General features: G+C 39.9%; 1 protein-coding gene across 1 annotated transcript in view; it reads right to left on the bottom strand.

Annotated features, from left to right (window-relative positions):
• The window catches only part of CAMK4 (calcium/calmodulin dependent protein kinase IV), a 216,223-nt gene that overhangs the window by 75,272 nt on the left and 120,634 nt on the right, over positions 1-20,317 (bottom strand). The window contains exons 3-4 of the mRNA XM_065875298.1: positions 2,713-2,775; positions 653-735 (exon numbers count right to left, since the gene is read on the bottom strand). Coding sequence (XP_065731370.1) covers positions 653-735; positions 2,713-2,775 — 146 coding nt within the window. The remainder of the gene's footprint in view (positions 1-652; positions 736-2,712; positions 2,776-20,317) is intronic.

Raw genomic sequence — 20,317 nt, 5'->3', positions numbered from 1 at the left:
AGAAACAATCATTTGGAAATAATTGATTTTTATGGCTTTTGGATCATAATAAAGAATACTATTATAATACATGTTTAACTTTCTATAATTCTTATTGAACATTTTCTCACAAAATATTCTCATAAATCTTACTATTTAGTTTAGATTTAGTATGACTTTAGAAATTCTGCTTTCTATCTAGAAGTAAATGTTTGCAGAAGTAAATAGTACAATGTTTCTATTTTTGTTCACTAAGCATCCCAAATTTTAGTCTACCCACATCTTATCAAATATCACACTCTTTCCATTCTACACTCTTTTTTTTTTTTTTTTGCGGTACGCGGGCCTCTCACTATTGTGGCCTCTTCCGTTGCAGAGCACAGGCTCTGGACGCGCAGGCTCAGCGGCCATGGCTCAAGGGCCTAGCCGCTCTGCAGCATGAGGGATCTTCCCAGACCTGGGCATGAACCCGTGTCCCCTGCATCGGCAGGTGGACTCTCAACCACTGCGCCACCAGGGAAGCCCCTACACTCCTTTTAAGATTTATTTTAGTAGAAGTTATCAACTGGTGTAATATGTCATTATGAAAAATTTCAGGAGAAATTTCCTTTTGGTTATTTTTGGTGACTGGAAGCAAAACCTTACTGTGGTTACATTGCCAGGACCTACTCACCTGTCAAACAGCTCTCCCCCTGTGACGAGTTCTAGGACCAGACTGATTTCTGTAGGGGTTTCAAATATCTCTTTAAGTTTTATCTGGGAAAAGATATAAAAAAAAAATCACAAATTCTTTATTTTTAAGTTTCTAGGAAATAGTTAAAATTATGGCTACAACAGCACTCTCTGTAATAGCAATATGTTGGATCATGGTTAAAAAAGCTTCCTTATTCTAGTACCAGGCAGTCATTTGTCACTCTCTGGTTGTTTTTATCAGTTACCTAATTTCTTCAAAGGTCCTTTTGAGTTTTTATATTTTTCATCTTGATAGTTGAAAGATACCTGCCCTAGAAATGCTTCTTAAATTTTGCCAAATCATCCCAATTTCTGCATTTCAACAGAATTTAAAAAAAAACAAAAAACAAACGAAAAAAACCAGAAGCAAACAAAACTTCCTAAACCATTTGAAAGCATCATGGTTGGTAGAGATGCAAATGCCTCTTTCTCCTAGAAAGGGACTTCAATTAGGGGTCTGAGACAGAACAGGACCAGGTTAAAGTCTGTCTGTAGGGAAAGGGAATCCCTTTAACAGCTAAAAAGTTGCTGGTAGATGAAAGGATACTCAGTGATAGTGATTTGATTGACCATAACAGGGTTTTCATCACATTCAGATAATCTATCCAATTTTGGATATTTTCCTTCTGAGAATCTAGTGACCAGGACTGATCTATATTTGAGGAAAATTCCATATTGACTTCTCTTTGAAAGAAATAAGACGGATTAAGTGATTATATATGGTAAATTTTGTTAATTGCTTACCCAAAGCCCTTCTCCCCCTACTTTACTGCAAACAGAACCCTGATTTGTTTAGGGAAGCAAGGTACCTAGCCTTAAATTATGGATTATGTTTGGTCTAGGCCACTCATGATAACCCTACTCCCTAATTTTTCAGTCTCCATGCAGTTTAGGGTGATCTTGTGACCACATCTTGTGGCCACAAACTGAAAAGAATTCTACTGCAGCTGGAAATGCTGGAAAAAGCCTTTACGCTTCTCATCAGACTCTGCTCGTTAAGCCTTTCCACTACTTTCTGTCTTGAATATAGACCTGAAGACTTGTGAACACTGTGGAACAGCCATTTTAGGACCATGAGGGAAAAGCATGAAGGTGAAAGCCAGTGCACTGAAGATGGGCAAACCAATGGATGGAAGGTGTCTGGGTCCTGGATGGCATCACTGAGGAAGTGAATGAGTGTTAAAAACTGCCTGCCTTCTGATTTCTTAAAACATAAGAAAAATATTTGTTTAGACCACCATATTCAAGTTTTCTGTTATTTACAGCTGAGTGCATTGCTAACTAATATACAAGTTTTAAGCACTTTGCCTTGAGCCTAAGCATTGCAGGTCATCCTCAGGAACACCACAACTTTCTCAGAGAAATGAGTAAAATATTTTAAGTAAGTGACTCAATTTATAGAAACAAGTTATGGTCTGGAAAATGATTTTGTTCTTTTCACTTCACTGGCTCAAGAAAGCTTTTCCCCAGTCCTTCTTTCCCTCAGTGCCTTTGTCTGGACATAGCCTAGAGCAGAGCTTGGGAGGACGTTTTATTTTCCCCATTCAAGTACATTATTTATTTGAATCTTCACATTGTCTCTGAAGCAAATACTCTCTCATAGGAGAGTGAAATGACTATGGAAAGCAATGCATTTTCTTCACAGGCGTTTTCAGCAATGGCATATTAATAAGATAGGCCCACAAAAGGAAAAAAGCCAGTGTCTTATTAAAGGGAAAAAAACTCTCCAATTTTAGTTATCCTCTTATGCATGAAAACATCAATGGTATATATTGCTGATCTGCCCATTTTGCAACTCTTTCAAGGGGTATTATTCTTAAGATTTATTCAGTTAAAAAGAATTGAAAAATGGGATCAGATAAGGACAAGAGCTAGGCCAAGGTGGCTACTTACTGGAGGTGGAAGAATCCCTTTCTCATCATCAGAATGGACAGTAACGAACAAAAATCTCATCCTGTAACACTGGAGATTATTTGAAATAACAGGCTAAAAACCACTTACAATGTTTGGATGTGAGAGGCGAAGAAGAACTCCTATCTCAGTTCTTACGATTTTTTTGTCCACCTAAAAGGCAAAATGAGAGAAACTGAAAGATACTCCCACCTTAGAAATATCTTCATTGTAGCAGAGACTCAGAAACAGCAATAACCACCTAGATGAATCAGGTCAATGGCAGAGGTTAATTTCTAAGTGTTGCCTTCCTCCCTTTTTTGTCCAGCTGCATGTCTTTCCTCTCTGTTTCAGACATAAAGAGAACTAGTTACAAATATAGGTCACAACTTGTCAGACCGCTTGTGTGGCCCCTTTGCTATCAAAAATTATCGCTATCACCACTAAGGCACAACTACATCTCAACCTATTCCTCCTCCTCTTCCTTTCTTTTTTGAATCCTTGACCCAAACCCATTAGAGCTGTCAATCACTTCGCCTGCCTTTTTCCCACAGAAGTGAGCACATAACCCAGCCTAACCAATCAGATTACTCTCTTCTCCGGCCAAAGTGACTTGAGTCTGGGATATCCACCAGATCCAAGTCATTACAATCTGGGTCCTCCCCCCAAATATTGCTCATATAATTAAGAAAGAGGTATTCTCTTTTCCTCTGAAATTGTGAGAGCAAGAGTATAGAGTCTGCCACTACCAGGGACCATTTTTGATACCATATGGAGATCACTTCACTGAAAATGGAGCCAACACAGAAAAAAAACATTGCTAGAGATGAAGAATGAGTACCGCCGACCATGTAATCCACTGGATTCAGTTTTGCATAAGCTAGTTTGCCCTTTGAGCTGTCTTATTATGTGAGCTACTGAATCTCCTTTTCTACTTAAGTTATCTGGAGTTGCGTGATGCTATCAGTGATGTAAGCTGAAGGAAAATAAAGGGGTCTAAGGAAATGATGACTCAATATGAAAGCCTGGAGTAGAGATTTGGATAAAGCAGTTCCTCAGATCTATGTGTTTTCTGGGAAGGAAGAGGATCTACAACATTCATCATATTCTCTAAATGTCTGAGGCAGAGGGAAGCCTAGAAATCTGATCTATTTAAAAAAGATAAAATGTGTTCCATGGAACTGGGGAGTCAAGGATCTCTCTTGAATGTATATGTAATGAATGTATAGTACATAGCAAGGGTCTAATGTAGTTTTTTTTTTTTTTTTGCGGTACACTGGCCTCTCACTGCTGTGGCCTCTCCCGTTGCGGAGCACAGCCTCCAGACGCGCAGGCTCAGTGGCCATGGCTCACGGGCCCAGCCGCTCCGCAGCATGTGGGATCTTCCCGGACCGGGGCATGAACCCATGTCCCCTGCATCGGCAGGTGGACTCTCAACCATTCCGCCACCAGGGAAGCCCTAATGTAGTTTTTAATGTGCTCAGCCTCATGTTAAACAATGCTGGGCATATGAAAAAACAAACAAAATATCATCTTTTTCAAAGGAAGATTAAAATCTAATTTGGGGCATAAGACTCCTCTAGAAGATGCCATAAGAAGATAGAAGAGGGCTTCCCTGGTGGCGCAGTGGTTGGGGGTCCGCCTGCCGATGCAGGGGACACGGGTTCGTGCCCCGATCCGGGAGGATCCCACATGCCGCGGAGCGGCTGGGCCCGTGAGCCATGGCCGCCGAGCCTGCGCGTCTGGAGCCTGTGCTCTGCAACGGGAGAGGCCACAACAGTGAGAGGCCCATGTACTGCAAAAAAAAAAAAGAAAAAAAAAAAAAAAAAAAAAGAAGATAGAAGAATGTAAGTTGTAAACAAGTTTTGTTTTAAAAATTCCATTGTTCAGTGGAAGATCATTTTTCTGTGAGTCAAAATACAGCTATCATTCAAACAGTGGGCTAACTCTAAAAGACTTTGAAATTATTAGCGATTAAAAGTCATGCTATTGGACTTCCCAGGTGGCGCTGTAGTTAAGAATCCACCTGCCAATGCAGGGGACACAGGTTCGATCCCTGGTCCAGTAAGATCCCACAAGTTGAGAAGCAACCAAGCCCAGGTGCCACAACTACTGAAGCCTGCGTGCCGAGAGCCTGTGCTCCGCAACAAGAGAAGCCACTGCAATGAGAAGCCCGCGCACTGCAACGAAGAGTAGCCCCTGCTCGTCATAACTAGAGAAAGCCCGTGCGCAGCAATGAAGACCCAATGCAGCCATAAATAAATAAATTTATTTAAAAAACAAAAAAGTCACACTAGTGTTAATATAAAATGAAAAAGGACTTGTTAAAGTGCGCACAGGTGATGCTAGTGTGATATATGGGCTGCTGATGGCCACTCAGTGATATCAGACAGCCCAACACATGGGATATTGACAGCATGGTCGGTGGGTAATGTAGTATTAGAGGAAAACGCTATAAAAGTTCTTTTATCTAGTTAAAAAATCACATACTTCATGAAAATTTGCTATTGAGCAAGAGTCATTCTACTTGTACCAAAAGGGAGAGCTCTGAGAAAGAGGGGCATTGCTAAAACAGGCAGATGACACTGACAGATCTCTTCCAAAGAGTTCTTGGTTCACACTCCATTTCACTTCTGTAGATGCTGTTGAGGAAAATTTGGATACAGATGATAATTTTTAAATTATTTTAAAAATTTAAAATTTTTTTCTAGCTTTGCTAAGGTATAATTGGTATACAAAAAACCACACGTAATTCATGTATACAATGTGGTGAGTTTGGACACAGGTATAGATTCATGTTACCATCACCACAATCAAGGTAATAAACATATCCATCACCTCCAAAAGTTTCCTGTGTCCCTTTGCTGTGTGTGTGTGTATGTGGTGTGTGTGTGTGGCGGGGGGTAAGCACACTTAATGTGAAATCTACCCTCAACAAATTTTTAAGTGAACAATACCTTATTATTAACTCTGGGCATTATGTTGTACAGTAGATCTCTGGAACTTACTCATTTTGTATAACTGTAACGTGATACCCATTGAACAACAACTCTCCATCTCCCCCTCCACCTATCCCTTAGGAAGCACAATCCTACTCTCTACTTGTATGAGTCTATTTTAGATGCCTCATATAAGAGGAATCATTCAGTGAATACAGATTTTTTTAAACCTTTTTATTGGAGTATAATTGCTTTACAATGGTGTGTTAGTTTCTGCTTTATAACAAAGTGTATCAGCTATACATGTACATATATCCCCATATCTCTTCCCTTCTGCATCTCCCTCTCTCCCACCCTCCCTATCCCACCCCTGTAGGTGGTCACAAAGCACCGAGCTGGTCTCCCTGTGCTATGCGGCTCCTTCCCACTAGCTATCTATTTTATATTTGGTAGTGTATATATGTCCATGCCACTCTCTCACTTTGTCCCAGCTTATCCTTCCCCCTCCCCGCATCCTCAAGTCCATTCTCTAGTAGGTCTGTGTCTTTATTCCTGTCTTGCCCCTAGGTTCTTCATGACCTTTTTTTTTAGATTCCATATATATGTGTTAGCATACAGTATTTGTTTTTCTCTTTCTGACTTACTTGACTCTGTATGACAGACTCTAGGTCCATCCATCTCACTACAAATAACTCAATTTCGTTTCTTTTTATGGCTGAGTAATATTCCATTGTATGTATGTGCCACATCTTCTTTATCCATTCATCTGTCGATGGACACTTAGGTTGCTTCCATGTCCTGGCTACTGTAAATAGAGCTGCACTGAACATTGTGGTACATGACCCTTTAAATTCTGGTTTTCTCAGGGTATATGCCTAGTAGTGGGATTGCTGGGTCATACGGTAGTTCTATTTTTAGTATTTTAAGGAACCTCCATACTGTTCTCCATAGTGGCTACACCAATTTACATTCCCACCAACAGTGCAAGGGGGTTCCCTTTTCTCCACACCCTCTCCAGCATTTATTGTTTGTAGATTTTTTGATGATGGCCATTCTGACTGGTGTGAGATGATATTGCAATGTAGTTTTGATTTGCATTTCCCTAATGATTAATGATGTTGAGCATTCTTTCATGTGTTTGTTGGCAATCTGTATATCTTCTTTGGAGAACTATTTAGGTCTTCTGCCCATTTTTGGATTGGGTCATTTGTTTTTTTGATATTGAGCTGCATGAGCTGCTTATAAATTTTGGAGATTAATCCTTTGTCAGTTGCTTCATTTGCAAATATTTTCTCCCATTCTGAGAGTTGTCTTTTGGTCTTGTTTATGGTTTCCTTTGCTGTGCAAAAGCTTTTTAGTTTCATTAGGTCCCCTTTGTATATTTTTGTTTTTATTTTCATTTCCCTAGGAGGTGGGTCAAAAAGGATCCTGCTGTGATTTATGTCATAGAGTGTTCTGCCTATGTTTTCTTCTCAGAGTTTGATAGTGTCTGGCCTTACATTTAGGTCTTTAATCCATTTTGAGATTATTTTTGTGTATGGTGTTAGGGAGTGTTACAGGTAGCTGCCCAGTTTTCCCAGCACCATTTATTGAAGAGGCTGTCTTTTCTCCATTGTATATTCTTGCCTCCTTTGTCAAAACTAAGGTGACCATATGTGCGTGGGTTTATCTCTGAGCTTTCTATCCGGTTCCATTGATCTATATTTTAGTTTTTGTGCCAGTACCATACTGTCTTGATTACTGTAGCTTTGTAGTATAGTCTGAAGTCAGGGAGCCTGATTCCTCCAGCTCCGTTTTTCTTTCTCAAGATTGCTTTGGCTATTCGGGGTCTTTTGTGTTTCCATACAAATTAGTGAATACTGATTATTTTTTATCACAATCTTCTCTTCCACAGGACAATAAGGAGTTACTCACTAATACAAAATAAATATATTTTTCATTACTGCATGATGCTTAAAAAAATTTTAAGGACATAGGTGTCTCTAAATTAAGATTTGTTAATATTCAAACCTATTTTTTTCACTACACATTTAGCGTTTATGTAATATAAGGATTTCCCCCCTGTTTTTTTTTCCAAATATTTATTTATTTATTTATTTTTGGCTGCGTTGGGTCTTTGTTGCTGTGTGCGGGCTTTCTCTAGTTGCTGCGAGCAGGGGCTACTCTTTGTTGCAGAGCGCGGGCTTCTCATTGTGGTGGATTCTCTTGTTGCAGAGCATGGGCTCTAAGCACCTGGGCTCCAGTAGTTGTGGTTCGTGGGCTCTAGAGCCCAGGCTCAGTAGTTGTGGCGCACGGGCTTAGTTGCTCCGCAGCATGTGGCATCTTCCCAGACCAGGGATCGAACCCGTGTCCCATGCATTGGCAAGCGGATTCTTAACCACTGAGCCACCAGTGAAGTCCCCACCTTGTTTTTGTATGTTTTTGATCCATATAAAATAAGTGTCAGAGAGATCCTTTAATTTTTTCATATGACAGTAAAGAAAAACTTTTTAATACAAATATGAATTTTAAGCAAATTTATTTTTTATCATGTTATGTCACACATTAATTATTGGGATGCCTTCAAACATTATTTCTTTGAAAGTTATCTAAACTCTGGAAATATTCATAACATACTAGATTATTTGGACTAGCAATCTTTTAATGTAGTTATTTATTTTTAATTCAGAATTAATTTTTCTTTAAAGGTAATTTTGAAAAGGGTAATTATTTTCCCACTATACTCCAGATCAGTGGTTCTCAAAGTGTGATCAGAGGACGTTCCGGGTCCCTAAGACTCACTCAGGGTATGTACGAGGTTCTCCCTTCTCTAGCTGCACATCTGGGTAAGGCTAGAGTTTTTCCCATACTTGAAACAAAACAACATATTGAATGCAGAAGCAGATGAGAATCCAACTTTCTTCTATTAAGCCAGATAATAAAGAGATTTACAAAACAATGCCACTCTTCTAAGTACTTTTTTATTTTGGAAAATAGTTACTTTTCATTAAAAATGTTATTTATGTTAAAACATACTGGGTTTATTACTGTTATAGTTTTACTTAATTAATAAATACTTAAAAATTCTTTAATCTCTATTACAGCGGTCCCCAACCTTTTTGGCACCAGGGACTGGATTCGTGGAAGAAAATTTTTCCACGGATGTGGGAGTGGGGAAGTGGCAGATGGTTCAGGTGGTAATGCGAACGATGAGGAGCGGCACGTGAAACTTGTCTCGCTCACCCGCCGCTCACCTCCTGCTGTGCGGCCCCATTCCTAACAGGCCGCAGACAGGTACTGGTCTGCGGCCGTGAGGTTGGGGACCCCTGCTCTATAATATCGAGATTCTTTCATCTCTAATATATTAAATGTGTATAGCTATTTGGGATTCTCAGTAAGTTGGAGAGTAAAAAGGGCTCCTGAAGCCCGAAAGTTTGGGAACCACTACTCCAGAAAACTTAACATTTGAAAACAGAAAATAGAAAGAAAAAAACAAAACTGTGGGGGCATCCCTGGTGGCGCAGTGGTTGAGAATCTGCCTGTTAATGCAGGGGACATGGGTTCGAGCCCTGGTCTGGGAGGATACCACATGCCGCGGAGCAACTAGGCCTGTGAGCCACAACTACTGAGCCTGTGTGTCTGGAGCCTGTGCTCCACAACAAGAGAGGCCGCGACAGTGAGAGGCCCATGCACCGTGATGAAGAGTGGCCCCTGCTCACCACAACCAGAGAAAGCCCTCACACAGAAACAAAGACCCAACACAGCCAAAAATAAATAAATTAATTAATAAACTCCTACCCTCAACATCTCCTTTAAAAAAAAAAAAAGAACAAAACTGTAGTAATAATTTAAATGAAAGAAAAATGTGAATGCAGTCTCCTTCCTGCTCTGAATGCTGAAGCCCAGGTTGAAGGCAGGTCATGACTTAAGTGGAGCCTGAGAAGAATTGAAGAAGAAGGAAGTTAGAGAAAAATGGGGTATTAAAAACCATCAATCGGGCTTCCCTGGTGGCGCAGTGGTTGGGAGTCCGCCTGCCAATGTAGGGGACACGGGTTCGTGCCCCGGTGCGGGAGGATCCCATGTGCCGCGGAGCGGCTGGGCCCGTGAGCCGTGGCCGCTAAGCCTGCGCGTCAGGAGCCTGTGCTCTGCAACAGGAGAAGCCACAGCAGTGAGAGGCCCGCGTACCGCAAAAAAAAACACAAAAAACCATCAATCCACAGAGAGTAAACTGAGTGACAAAATCTGGACTAGAAGCCAAAGTAATGACAACCAAGGAAACCAGCAGGGGGTAAAGTTGAGAGGGAGAAGTGGACAAAAAAGCAGGCAGATAAATGACTGAGAAGCCAAGGACAAGACAAGGCTGAGGTCAGAAAATCCTTCCCAGAGAGATTAGCTGAGTATCATTTGTCATCTTTTTGAAACAAAGTCTAGAGGTTCCTAGGCAGCTGGACTTTGGGGGTGGTTCCTCCAAAGGTGTCATGTTTTGGAGGTCACACTGGTGTGCGTCTTGACAGCCATTTCATCTGATATCTTCTCAATATTTCTCTAGTTCCAGGAGCTATTGTTTCCTTCCTACTTCTGACTTCCCCTTCCAATTACCTGGGTAGGTCAGGATAGGGTCTGAGCACTGGCACTGCCATTCAGAATAAGTGTTGTTTTCCTAGAAAATAACTGTTAAGCAAGCCACAGGAGTCAATGGGCAGCTACCTGAACAGTCATTATCGCCACTTGAAATTAGCTTCAAGAGCTACTATAATTAGCATCTTCAGAAGCACGAACAGATGGCTTTAACAAGTCAACATTACAACAATATTGAAATCCATAAAATACACCTTCACTATGTACAAAATAACTTGAAGAATGGTAGTTTTTAATTACTAACAATTTTCAATTATAAAAATACACATTACTAACATTCTAACTTAGGTTTCCCAGAAAACTAATGTAAGGCGAGGATTAACATTCAGGTATTTTATTTGGAATGTGCAAACCCAATGCAGTGAGAATGAGGAAAAAGGGAAATGCAGCAAGGTAAGAGGTGACACAGTGCAGTAAGCCCACTGGCTACATTGAGCTGTAAAGACACAGCAGGTCACATGGGTAGTTGTATCCAACTGGCACACAGTACTTCCCCAGAGGAGCTATACAAGGTCACCATGCCTTGAAGAAGTTCATGGGAAGGCAGAAAGAGAGGGAATTTACCTGCCCAGGAACCTCCTCCTGTTTCCCACTGGTGAATTTTGGCCCTGTGGTGTTAACTTTTTCATACCTCTGGGTTGCATATGCAGTCTTTTTGGCAGTCACTTGTAATGCCATATCCCTCCTCATCAGATATCATATCTCATTCAAATCTAGAAGTGGCGGAAGAGCCAGAAACTTAAGGTGTGTGTCTGGGTTGGCTTAGTTGCATGAATTGGCCAGCAGGCAATCCAGCCCTCCCTGGTCTGGAAGACAGGCAGGTGGAAGGAATCTAAGAAGGCCCATAAGAGTTTTGTCCAATCACGGTTCACTCTTGAGTTTTTATCTGTCACAGGAAAACCAGATCGACAGCAGTGGGACCACAGTTCTGCTTTTCTAATTTGCTGTATTTTACTGCCCATCAGAAAGAGCTTTGTGTCCCACTTACATTCTTTGTGCCATTGTTCTAGTTGCCAATATGAAATGGATAATCATAAAATGGCTTGGACATGTGGGCTTTTTCTGTAAAGCCTTATTTTAGCTCCCCTATTTGAAATGCCCTAAATATTCAAAGAAATACATCCTTTCATCCTCATAAAATCATTTAAGAAAAAAACTGAATAATTTAATAAGAGTGATTATACAGATTTGTACAGTTTTAAACCTCCACGGAAATCAAGATTCCTTAATATTGAAAGAAATCCCAACTTTGCTGTCTGCCTCCATGAGGGGAGAAAGAGAAATGGATAAGAGGTATAATTTTAGAGTAACATCAGAGAAAAAAGCTCACCATTGGAATAAAGTTGATGAAATGTGGGCCCTTCATTGAGATACACAGCAAATATACTCCTGTGCTGGGACTGGAAAGGTTGAGGGAAGAAAAGCAGGAAGAATTGAAAAATATGTGAGAAGAAAGTAATGAGGAATTAAGGGGGAAGAAAAAGGAAAACCAGTTTCTGCATGTGAGAATGATGGATAGAGACAGAGGTGGTGAATGAATTGGAGAAAAGGAGAGGGACTACAGCACCAGATTTCTGGTGGTCTTGATCCTCTTGGCTATCTCAGATGTGGTCTAGATCTGTGTGGACTCTGAAACTTCAAATACTCTTGGCAAGTTGGGGTGACCTAAATGAGTAGAGACTACTGCTGTACTTCTTCCAGGATTCAGACAAGTAAAGCAGCATTTCCACATAAAATGCTCAGCTTCATCTCATTTTCTTTGCAGGGGGACTCCCTGGTGGTCTAGTGGTTAAGACTCCATGCTTCCACTGCAGGGGGCAAGGGTTCGATCCCTGGTTGGGTAAGCTCTGCATGCCTTGAGGTACGGTGAAAAAAAAAAAAAAGAACTCATTTTCTTTGCAGAGATTGAGACCATAAGTCTTATTTTGTCTCTCTGCTATTTCTCTGGCTTCTTAGGCTCATTTTTGGTTTTAACAATGACCAAAGAACATGATGTGAAGTACAGAACTGTGCTCCTCAAATCCTTTGTGGAAAGAGGCAAAACGTAAATTATTAATGGGTAAATAAGCAGACAAATACCTTTAAATTTTCACAATTCTTTTCTGCATAGCTTCTGCTTAATTTAGCATCCTGTTTTCTGACATATCAACAAGTACATGCTGGCACTAACATGTGTGGTGAAAAGACTTGACAACTGGAGCTTTGTTAAATTCAAGAATGACAGTTTTAGCCTACAAGGATTTGAAAGCTAGGAACTGCTATTTGAAAATGCAAAAATCAAATGTGGGACACTGAGAAAAATACTGAGGTTTTCCTATCTGAGTCTAATATCTCCAACAACTACACAATTTTAGCCAAGTCTGATTATTCCTTTATCTTCTTGACCTAACAGAAACCTGGGCATCTCATGACTACCTTACTTTCTTTAGGGTCTTCCCAAGTGGTGACTTGTTTTCATGCCAGTAGGAAAGGTACCATAGGGCCTGGAAGGAGGACAGGGTGTCCTTTTTGCTAGTCATTGCTATGTCCAAACCATTTCTCCTCCCTTATGCCTCCAACAAAGAGGCCAGTTTAGCCAGAGGAAAGTGACAGAGGAGGAAAACAGTAGATGATGACAGAGTCTCCTAATGGCCAGAAGCCAGGTTGAACATGGTAAGGACTTGATATTTTTGTATCAGAGAGGTCAGACACATTTGGAAGATTTTGAGAGAGGAATGACATGACTTCAGTTAATTTTTAAAGGGATACTCTCACGCTTGGGAATTCCCTGGCGGTCCAATGGTTAGGACTCTGCGCTCTCACTGCTGAGGGCCCGGATTCAATCCCTGGTTGGGGAACTAAGATCCCACAGGGCCAAGCAGTGAAACCGAAAAAAAAAACCCAAAAAACAAAAAACGGATACTCTGACTCTTGTAGGGATGAGGATGGGAGGATAATTGGAAGAGTTAAATCAGAGAGACTCAATAAGAAGTTATGGCAGTTATCCAGGTGAGAGTTGATGGTGACTTACTTAGACCCAGGTGCTAGTGATGAAGGAGGTGAGTGAGAAGTAGATGAACATTTTTTTAAGAACCAACAGTATTTGAAGATGGACTGGTTATGGGGTATAAGAGAAAGAGAAATGCAAAGGTTGACTGCTTGTTTTTCCACCTGAGAAATGGGTAGAATAATATTGCCATTTACTGAGATGGTGAATAAACAGGTTGAGAAAGATGCTAATAATATCGTGTCCCTGTCCATTGTACTGAACTCACCTACCATTCATCCCCTTTTACTACAGCTCACTGATCATTGAATTGATCTTTCCAGAAGCCAAGATCATTTCCACTTCTGAGCCTTTCCACTTTGTACTTGATAGTTCTTTGTCTTGAATGTTCTTCTCCCAGGTATTTCCGTGTGACTTTGGACTCAATGGAGAGGAGAACGGTAGGGGCAGCTACGCAGAGGAGGTGACGGTTCAGAGGTGGAGGCAGTGATGAGCAATAGACATGGTGGGGTGGGACCGACAGAAAAAGTAAACTGTAGAGAAACCAGTATTCTGTTTTACATTTAACAAGACTAGTATAATGCCAATATGGTTCTGACCAGTATGAGAAGACTAATAAGCATTTCACTCAGATAAGCTTGGCTTTGAAAATTGTGCAAAAGTATTCTTTGGTAGTTCCGTAATAGCCACTTCCTACTCTCTGCAGACTCTAAAACATCTGGGAGGCAAAAAGGGGAAAAGTAGAGCTTTCCAAGGATTGGAATCGAATTTAAGAAGACAAAAATGGCTCTCAGAAGCTCAACCCAGAAAGAAAAACACTTGTCTTTCAGAACCTGAAACCTCTGTAAATCAGGTAGGTTCAGAAGACAGCAGCTCTTCCAAAGGAGGTAACCTCTCCTCCTTCATTCTTAGAGTCTAAAGTATAAGACTTCCTGCTCACAGATGCTAGAAATTCTTTCATGGGGAACAGTCTTTTACTTGACAGTGAATGAAGGAGGCTTAAAATATTCCTAGGATAGATAACAAGCTGAACAAAGTTTATACAAAAGATCTGGCTGATGCCAGACTTTCTCTAGAAACAGGTTTGGCTTATCAGAGGGAGAGAGAAAAGGGAAGAGAACATGATATATAAAGTAGAAAGGACATTAGATTTTATACACCTCTCTCTCCTATTTCTTTCATCTCTGTATCTCTCCCTGGCATTAAGAATATATGGGGGTAACCTTCATTTAATATCTCTTATCTTTAAAAAGATCTCACCCTTCAGTCCCTCACCCCTCTTCCTGCTTCCAAAGCGTAGCTCTGCTCCCCTTAGCAGAAAACCTCTCCAGAGCTGCCTCTGCATTTTCTCCACTTCCTCCTCCCTTTCCCCATATATTTGTCAGTGAAATTCAATCTGGCATCACCCCAAGAACTCCTCCAAAACTGCTTTTATAGAAGAAATCAGTGGTCTCCTTGGAGGAGACTAACTACTTTTCTGATCTTATCTTACTCTGTCAGCAGCATTCGATATATTTGATCACTCCCTTCTTCACGTGAAATTAATTATACCATGTCACCATTTTGGTCTGACTTACTCTAAAGGCTGCAAAAGTATTTTAATACTTCCTAACTAGTCTCCCTGCTTTGATTCTTAGTCTTTGCAATCATTCCCTCTGCACACAGCAGACAAAGTGATATCTTTAAGATGTAAATCAGATCCTGTCACTCTCCAACTTAAATGTTGGCATCCCATTGTTCTAAGAGTAAATGCAAACTCTTTACCAAGGCCTTAAAACTCAGGATGGGGTGGCCTTACCCTTTTGAGCTAATGTCATTTTTCTCTATATATACAGGCCACTCAACTCCCAGACCAAGCTCCAAGGCCTTCACACTTGCCACGCCCTCTTCCACTAGACCTTCTCACTTCACTCAGAAAACAAATGAGAGGCCTTCCCAGGTCACTGCATCAAAGGTAGCTAAACACATAATCACCACTCTAATCCCTTTATAAAATTTACACAAATCTATGTTACCATTTAGTTACAAATTCATTATTTGTTTCTTCCACCAGAACATAAGCTCTATGACAGCAAGGGCTTGTCCATTTTTTACACATTAGTACCGCCAGCGTTATTTACCAACACCTGGTATATAAATTTATTGAATAAATAAATGAGGGATGGTACTAGTGTTTGAATACAAAAGGTTGGGGGCTCAAAGGAAAAAAATCCCTGGTTTAACAGCTCTGGTTAGATGAGATTAGATGTGGTTAGTCACTTCTCCTGCCCTTCAAATCCGTATGACATTTTTGTCATGTTATCAACACCAATGGAGTGGAGAATGCCTGTCTCACAGGCAGAGCTAAGTACCCAGATCTTCTAGAGCCTACACAGATAATAGCTTGTGATTTATAAATTGTGAGCCATAAAGGGTCACTATACCACTTATTCAAGATTGCACTCTCCCATGGGTAAATGGGGAATGCTCCAAGAAATATAATTAACAAAAGCTCTGGTGAAGTTAACTGACTTTCTAAATCCACTGCAGCAGGTACTGATATTCCTCACAGGATATAGAGCTTTCACAGCTTCTTCTTCAACCAGCACACTTGGCCTTTAGTGTGATACATGCTGTGTATCAAACATAACCACAGAGGAGATTAAATGAGAGTGAAATGATGAAAATTAGACAACAGAAGAGTGAGAACTGGAGTATACTATGCATTCCCACAGAAGGAGAAGTGAGATCCTTGGTAAGCAGAGAATTCTAGGGATGCAGCTATGAATTTTCTGCTTTGTCTTTGTGCCAGTCAAGGGACAGTTCAAAAGAAAAGCTTTGCTGGGTTCCTATTCACATATTCCCCAATGAGGTGACTTCAATACCTGCATGGTCAAATCCATGCAAAAAAGAAATTGATATCAGGTGCTTACAAAAAATGAATATAATGTTAGCCTCCCAAATTTTCTTTTATGTTCATGTTGCCAGGGCTGGAAGAAAATAAACACATATATAAATTTTTATAAAGGTATCAGCCACTTTAAAAAAAATATATAAAATATAAAAAATAAAAGTGAGTACCATTGTAACATTATCATTTTGGTTTATTTCCTTTCAGTTTTTAAAACTGTGCATATTTCCTTATATATTTCAAATATGGAAATACAATTTTGTTTCTTACAGTGTTCACTGAAAATACCATAAAGTTTTATGAATACCCAATGTTCATAAGCAGAATGTAAAAAAGAGCTTCCTGAAGTCCCTGTGTCATTAATGGCTATCCTATGGTTAGACACTTACAACTGCCTACGTTTTGTTACTAATATAAATCATTCTGTAATGAACATCCTTGGTTGTACTTTTTTAAAAAATGCAATTTGAATTCTGGCCCTACCATTTAGAGCCCTTCATAAAGTCTCTTATCCTATGTGAGGATTATTTCAATTTCTTCATGGACAAGATGGGGATAATAATTGCTACCCTACCGTGTTATTGTTGTAAGGATTAAATGAGAATATATACGAAATCTCCTGGCTCATGATAGATGTTCAGTGCCTTTCCTGAAAGAATTTGTAAAAGTAAGGTAGATATTTTCTAGTCTTCTATTTCCAATTTTCTGTCTTCACATAAAAATTAATCCAACTAAAACAAAGTATAGAAATACAAGTATTTATGAGGGTATTCCAGCCCTAGAAAGGAAAAATGCCTAATAAACGTGAAAATATAGCTTTATCTTTTTTTCCCTAAAAGTGTGGAAGACAACTTCATTAAAATCTTAAACTATGTCCAATATAATCTTCTTGCTGAATGGTAATCAAAGAGGGGGATTGGTGCCTATTTGCATTCAAATTTAAACACCTTCCTTCACCTTTTTTTCAAGACTGGGATGAGAGCTGTACTACTGTGGTTAAGCTCCACGAAAGTTTTAAGGCCATTTCTTATGTTTATTAAATACTGTTGACCATCAGGGTCACACCTGGGTTACTACAGACCTGAGTATCAGCCAGGTCCTATAGACATTCAAGTTCTAATAGAACTGAAACAAATTCATCATTTCTTTTTTGTTCTTTTTAGTTGTTTTCACATGGTCAAGGCAGTACTTTTCAAAATACTCTAAAAATTACCAAGAAGGCATGAAAACAGCAATATTTAGTTCTCATTTTATATTGCTTTCAGTTGGACAGCAATGACTCGGTTGCAGAATTCCCAAACCATTTGAAGTGAGGGGCATATATTTTCAAGGCCCTGAGATCTCCCTTTGATCCTAAAACTAAGTGATCATCTATGAGATACTAAACTGAGAATTTACATATTCAAGAAGCTTATGACTTTGTAACCTATCAAATAACAAAACCAAAAAGTACTCCTGGAAATATTAGCATTTAAGTCTCATCAGTTACATCTTGGGGTTGAATCCCTTACTGAGGATAGCTTTGAATAGGGGAACACCTAGACACTCTTAGAAGCTTTAGCTCCTTGATGTTCTAAGACAATTAAGACTTTCAGATACCCTTGTTAATATTGTTCAAAAATGCTAAAAACTTCCTTAAAGAAAGGAAAAGAACAGGCTGTAGACACAAAAGGCTTTTAAATGACCCTAAAAGTGATATAATAATGCTCTGGGGCTGGAATAGGAAAGAGATACAAGAAATCTTAATGATTTAAGGTTTGAAAAAAAATTCCCTTGTTGATTTTGTTCCATGGCAGTGTCAACAACGAATTGGCACTTGTCATCTGCCTCTACAAGGATTAAATCATGTGCTGCTGCAGCTGCTGATTTTCAACACCCCCTGAAAGGAGTTCAGGGTGGAGAGCAGAAATGAGAAACTCTGTGCTCTGGGAAAACTGGCAGAACAGGTCTTCAGATAGTTAGATATTTTCAGGATTTGATTTTATGAGCCCAATTCTCGTATCTCCTCATATCTAGAAAAGCACTAAAATCCTTCATGGTGACCACTGCTCCTCATGACGAGCAGAAACCTTCTGCAAAATATATGTGCTTGATTGTATGTACTCCCCCTTTACCAAAATCACATATACACTGACCTTCCCCCCTACCTCTTTGGAGCAGTTTCTCAGAACTATCTGAAATGCTGTCTCCCAGGCTATAGTCCTCATTTTGCCCCAAATAAAACTTGACTCACAACTCTCACATTGTGCATTTTTTTTAAGTCGACAGCAGTAGCTGTTTCTCGTTGTAGAAGTCTGGATTTGCCTTCCTTGGTGAGGAAGCATCTTAACATCTTAACCCAGAGCTTCATTTTTTCTGAAGGGTTCAGATGTTTCCAGAAATCAATAACTAAAGCATGTCAGCTCAGTCCTTCTCAAAAGTCTTTTTCTTTACAGTTATATGCATCTCCTCAATGCACTCCCAACAGCCTGTCCTTAAATCTCTTCTGGATTAAACGGCTCAGAGCATAAAAGTTCCATGTACGACTAATTGGGTAGATATGCATACATTCCATGCTAATGCCCTACCATTGCTTCCTCTCTTGATAGTTTCCAGGACTGTCAGGGCTCAGAGAGGGCAGTGGAAAGGGGCCTATGATCCATGCAGTGGGCTGGTCTGGTCCTGTCTCTGAATGTCTGATCATTATTCAACCCCATGATGTGTTCCCCAGCTGTCTATAGCTGCTAATGCCCTTGCCTAACCCTGTCTCTAATGTAGTAAGCATCTGGCGATGGCTGTGGTGCACGGCTGCTTTATCCTCACTGTAGAGACCATGCTCCCATGTGTTACGTAGCTGCCCTTGAACCCAGAAGCCAATGTGGTAAGAACAGAGTGAGGGAGAAACAGCTCTGAGAGAGAGCTGAATTTATACTGAATATTTACTCTAAAGAAATTCTTTTAAACTAAAAGAGACTCTTAAACTGTAAAAAACTAAGATATCTTTTTTTTTTTTTTTTTTTTTTATAAATTTATTTATTTATTTATTTTTGGCTGCATTGGGTCTTCGTTGCTGCGCACGGGCTTTCTCTAGTTGTGGTGAGTTGCTCCGCGGCATGTGGGATCCTCCCGGAGCAGGGCTCAAACCTGTGTCTCCTGCATTGGCAGGTGCATTCTTAACCACTGCGCCACCAGGGAAGTCCCCTAAGATATCTTTGACTGAAAAATTTAAGTACCTTTCCCCCCAGATATCCAGTTGGTACCAGATTCAGGAAGAATTTTAATCATCATAGAACGCAAAGAATACTTAAATTTCTTTTTTTTTTTTTTTGCAGATATAAATATGGTAGGTAAATCGTGGCACTCATCCACATTCCCCTTCATAAAATATGTCAAAATTTAAAAGATGATGATAGTAATATTGGATCCACTTTGATTTTGAAACTGATCATGACACCCAAATATGTCCTGACGCTATGATGGAAAAACAGTTCTAAACTATTCTGATCTCAAAATTTCAAACAAAAATCTTCCCAGTGACAGTGTGGTATTCTGTGGGGAAAAAAGCATCGTAGATATAACTATCCATTTGATACATTTTTCAGACTTCTGGGGTAGAGATAAGTATGAGTAGCTTTGAATGTACTGAATGTACCCTGTGATACTGACACTTAGAGCAGAGAGCAAACTGGAACTCCATATACACAGCCACATGTGGGACCATCACTGCATCCTACCTATGCATAAGACAAAAGGCAAAGAGAGCCACACCCGGCAATGTTTTGTACATTACACACTCCTTCGTTATTCTTCTTTCATTTGTTAGTGGATATTGTATACTGAGATGCATTAAACTAAAGTTTTAATAACACTTGGAAAAGAAATATGTTGCTTGTTTTCTCTGCACACAGGAAACTCTTGCTCACTCACAGTGTGACTTGAACTGCACTCAGCTTCTGTGTCTGTGTGTCAACAAAGGCTTTTTCATCCTTTATCAGATTAGCAAGGAGCAACATCTAGTTTCAGTCCCATATCTGGGCCATGCTTATTCCTTACTTTTGTTTTTTTTTTGGTCTTTTTCTCTTTCAGGACCTAGCTGGTATCAATAGAAAGGGCTCAGATTTGGGACTCAAAAGTCCTGCGTTCAAATTCTCCATGCTATTGTGTCCTTTGGGGAAACATCCCTTCTCTAAAACTCCCTTAAGTAAAACAGTCCCATGAGGCACTGTTGCATTAACATATGAAAGGGGCTACTACATATTGTTGAATAATTAAGTGTGGGTCCCATTCTTATTAGCATTATGCTTC

The sequence above is a fragment of the Phocoena phocoena genome, chromosome 3, assembly GCF_963924675.1.
Source record: "Phocoena phocoena chromosome 3, mPhoPho1.1, whole genome shotgun sequence".
Taxonomy (NCBI): Eukaryota; Metazoa; Chordata; class Mammalia; order Artiodactyla; family Phocoenidae; genus Phocoena; species Phocoena phocoena.
The sequence above is the reverse complement of the archived record's forward strand: the minus strand, read 5'-3'. Positions and strand labels throughout refer to the sequence as shown.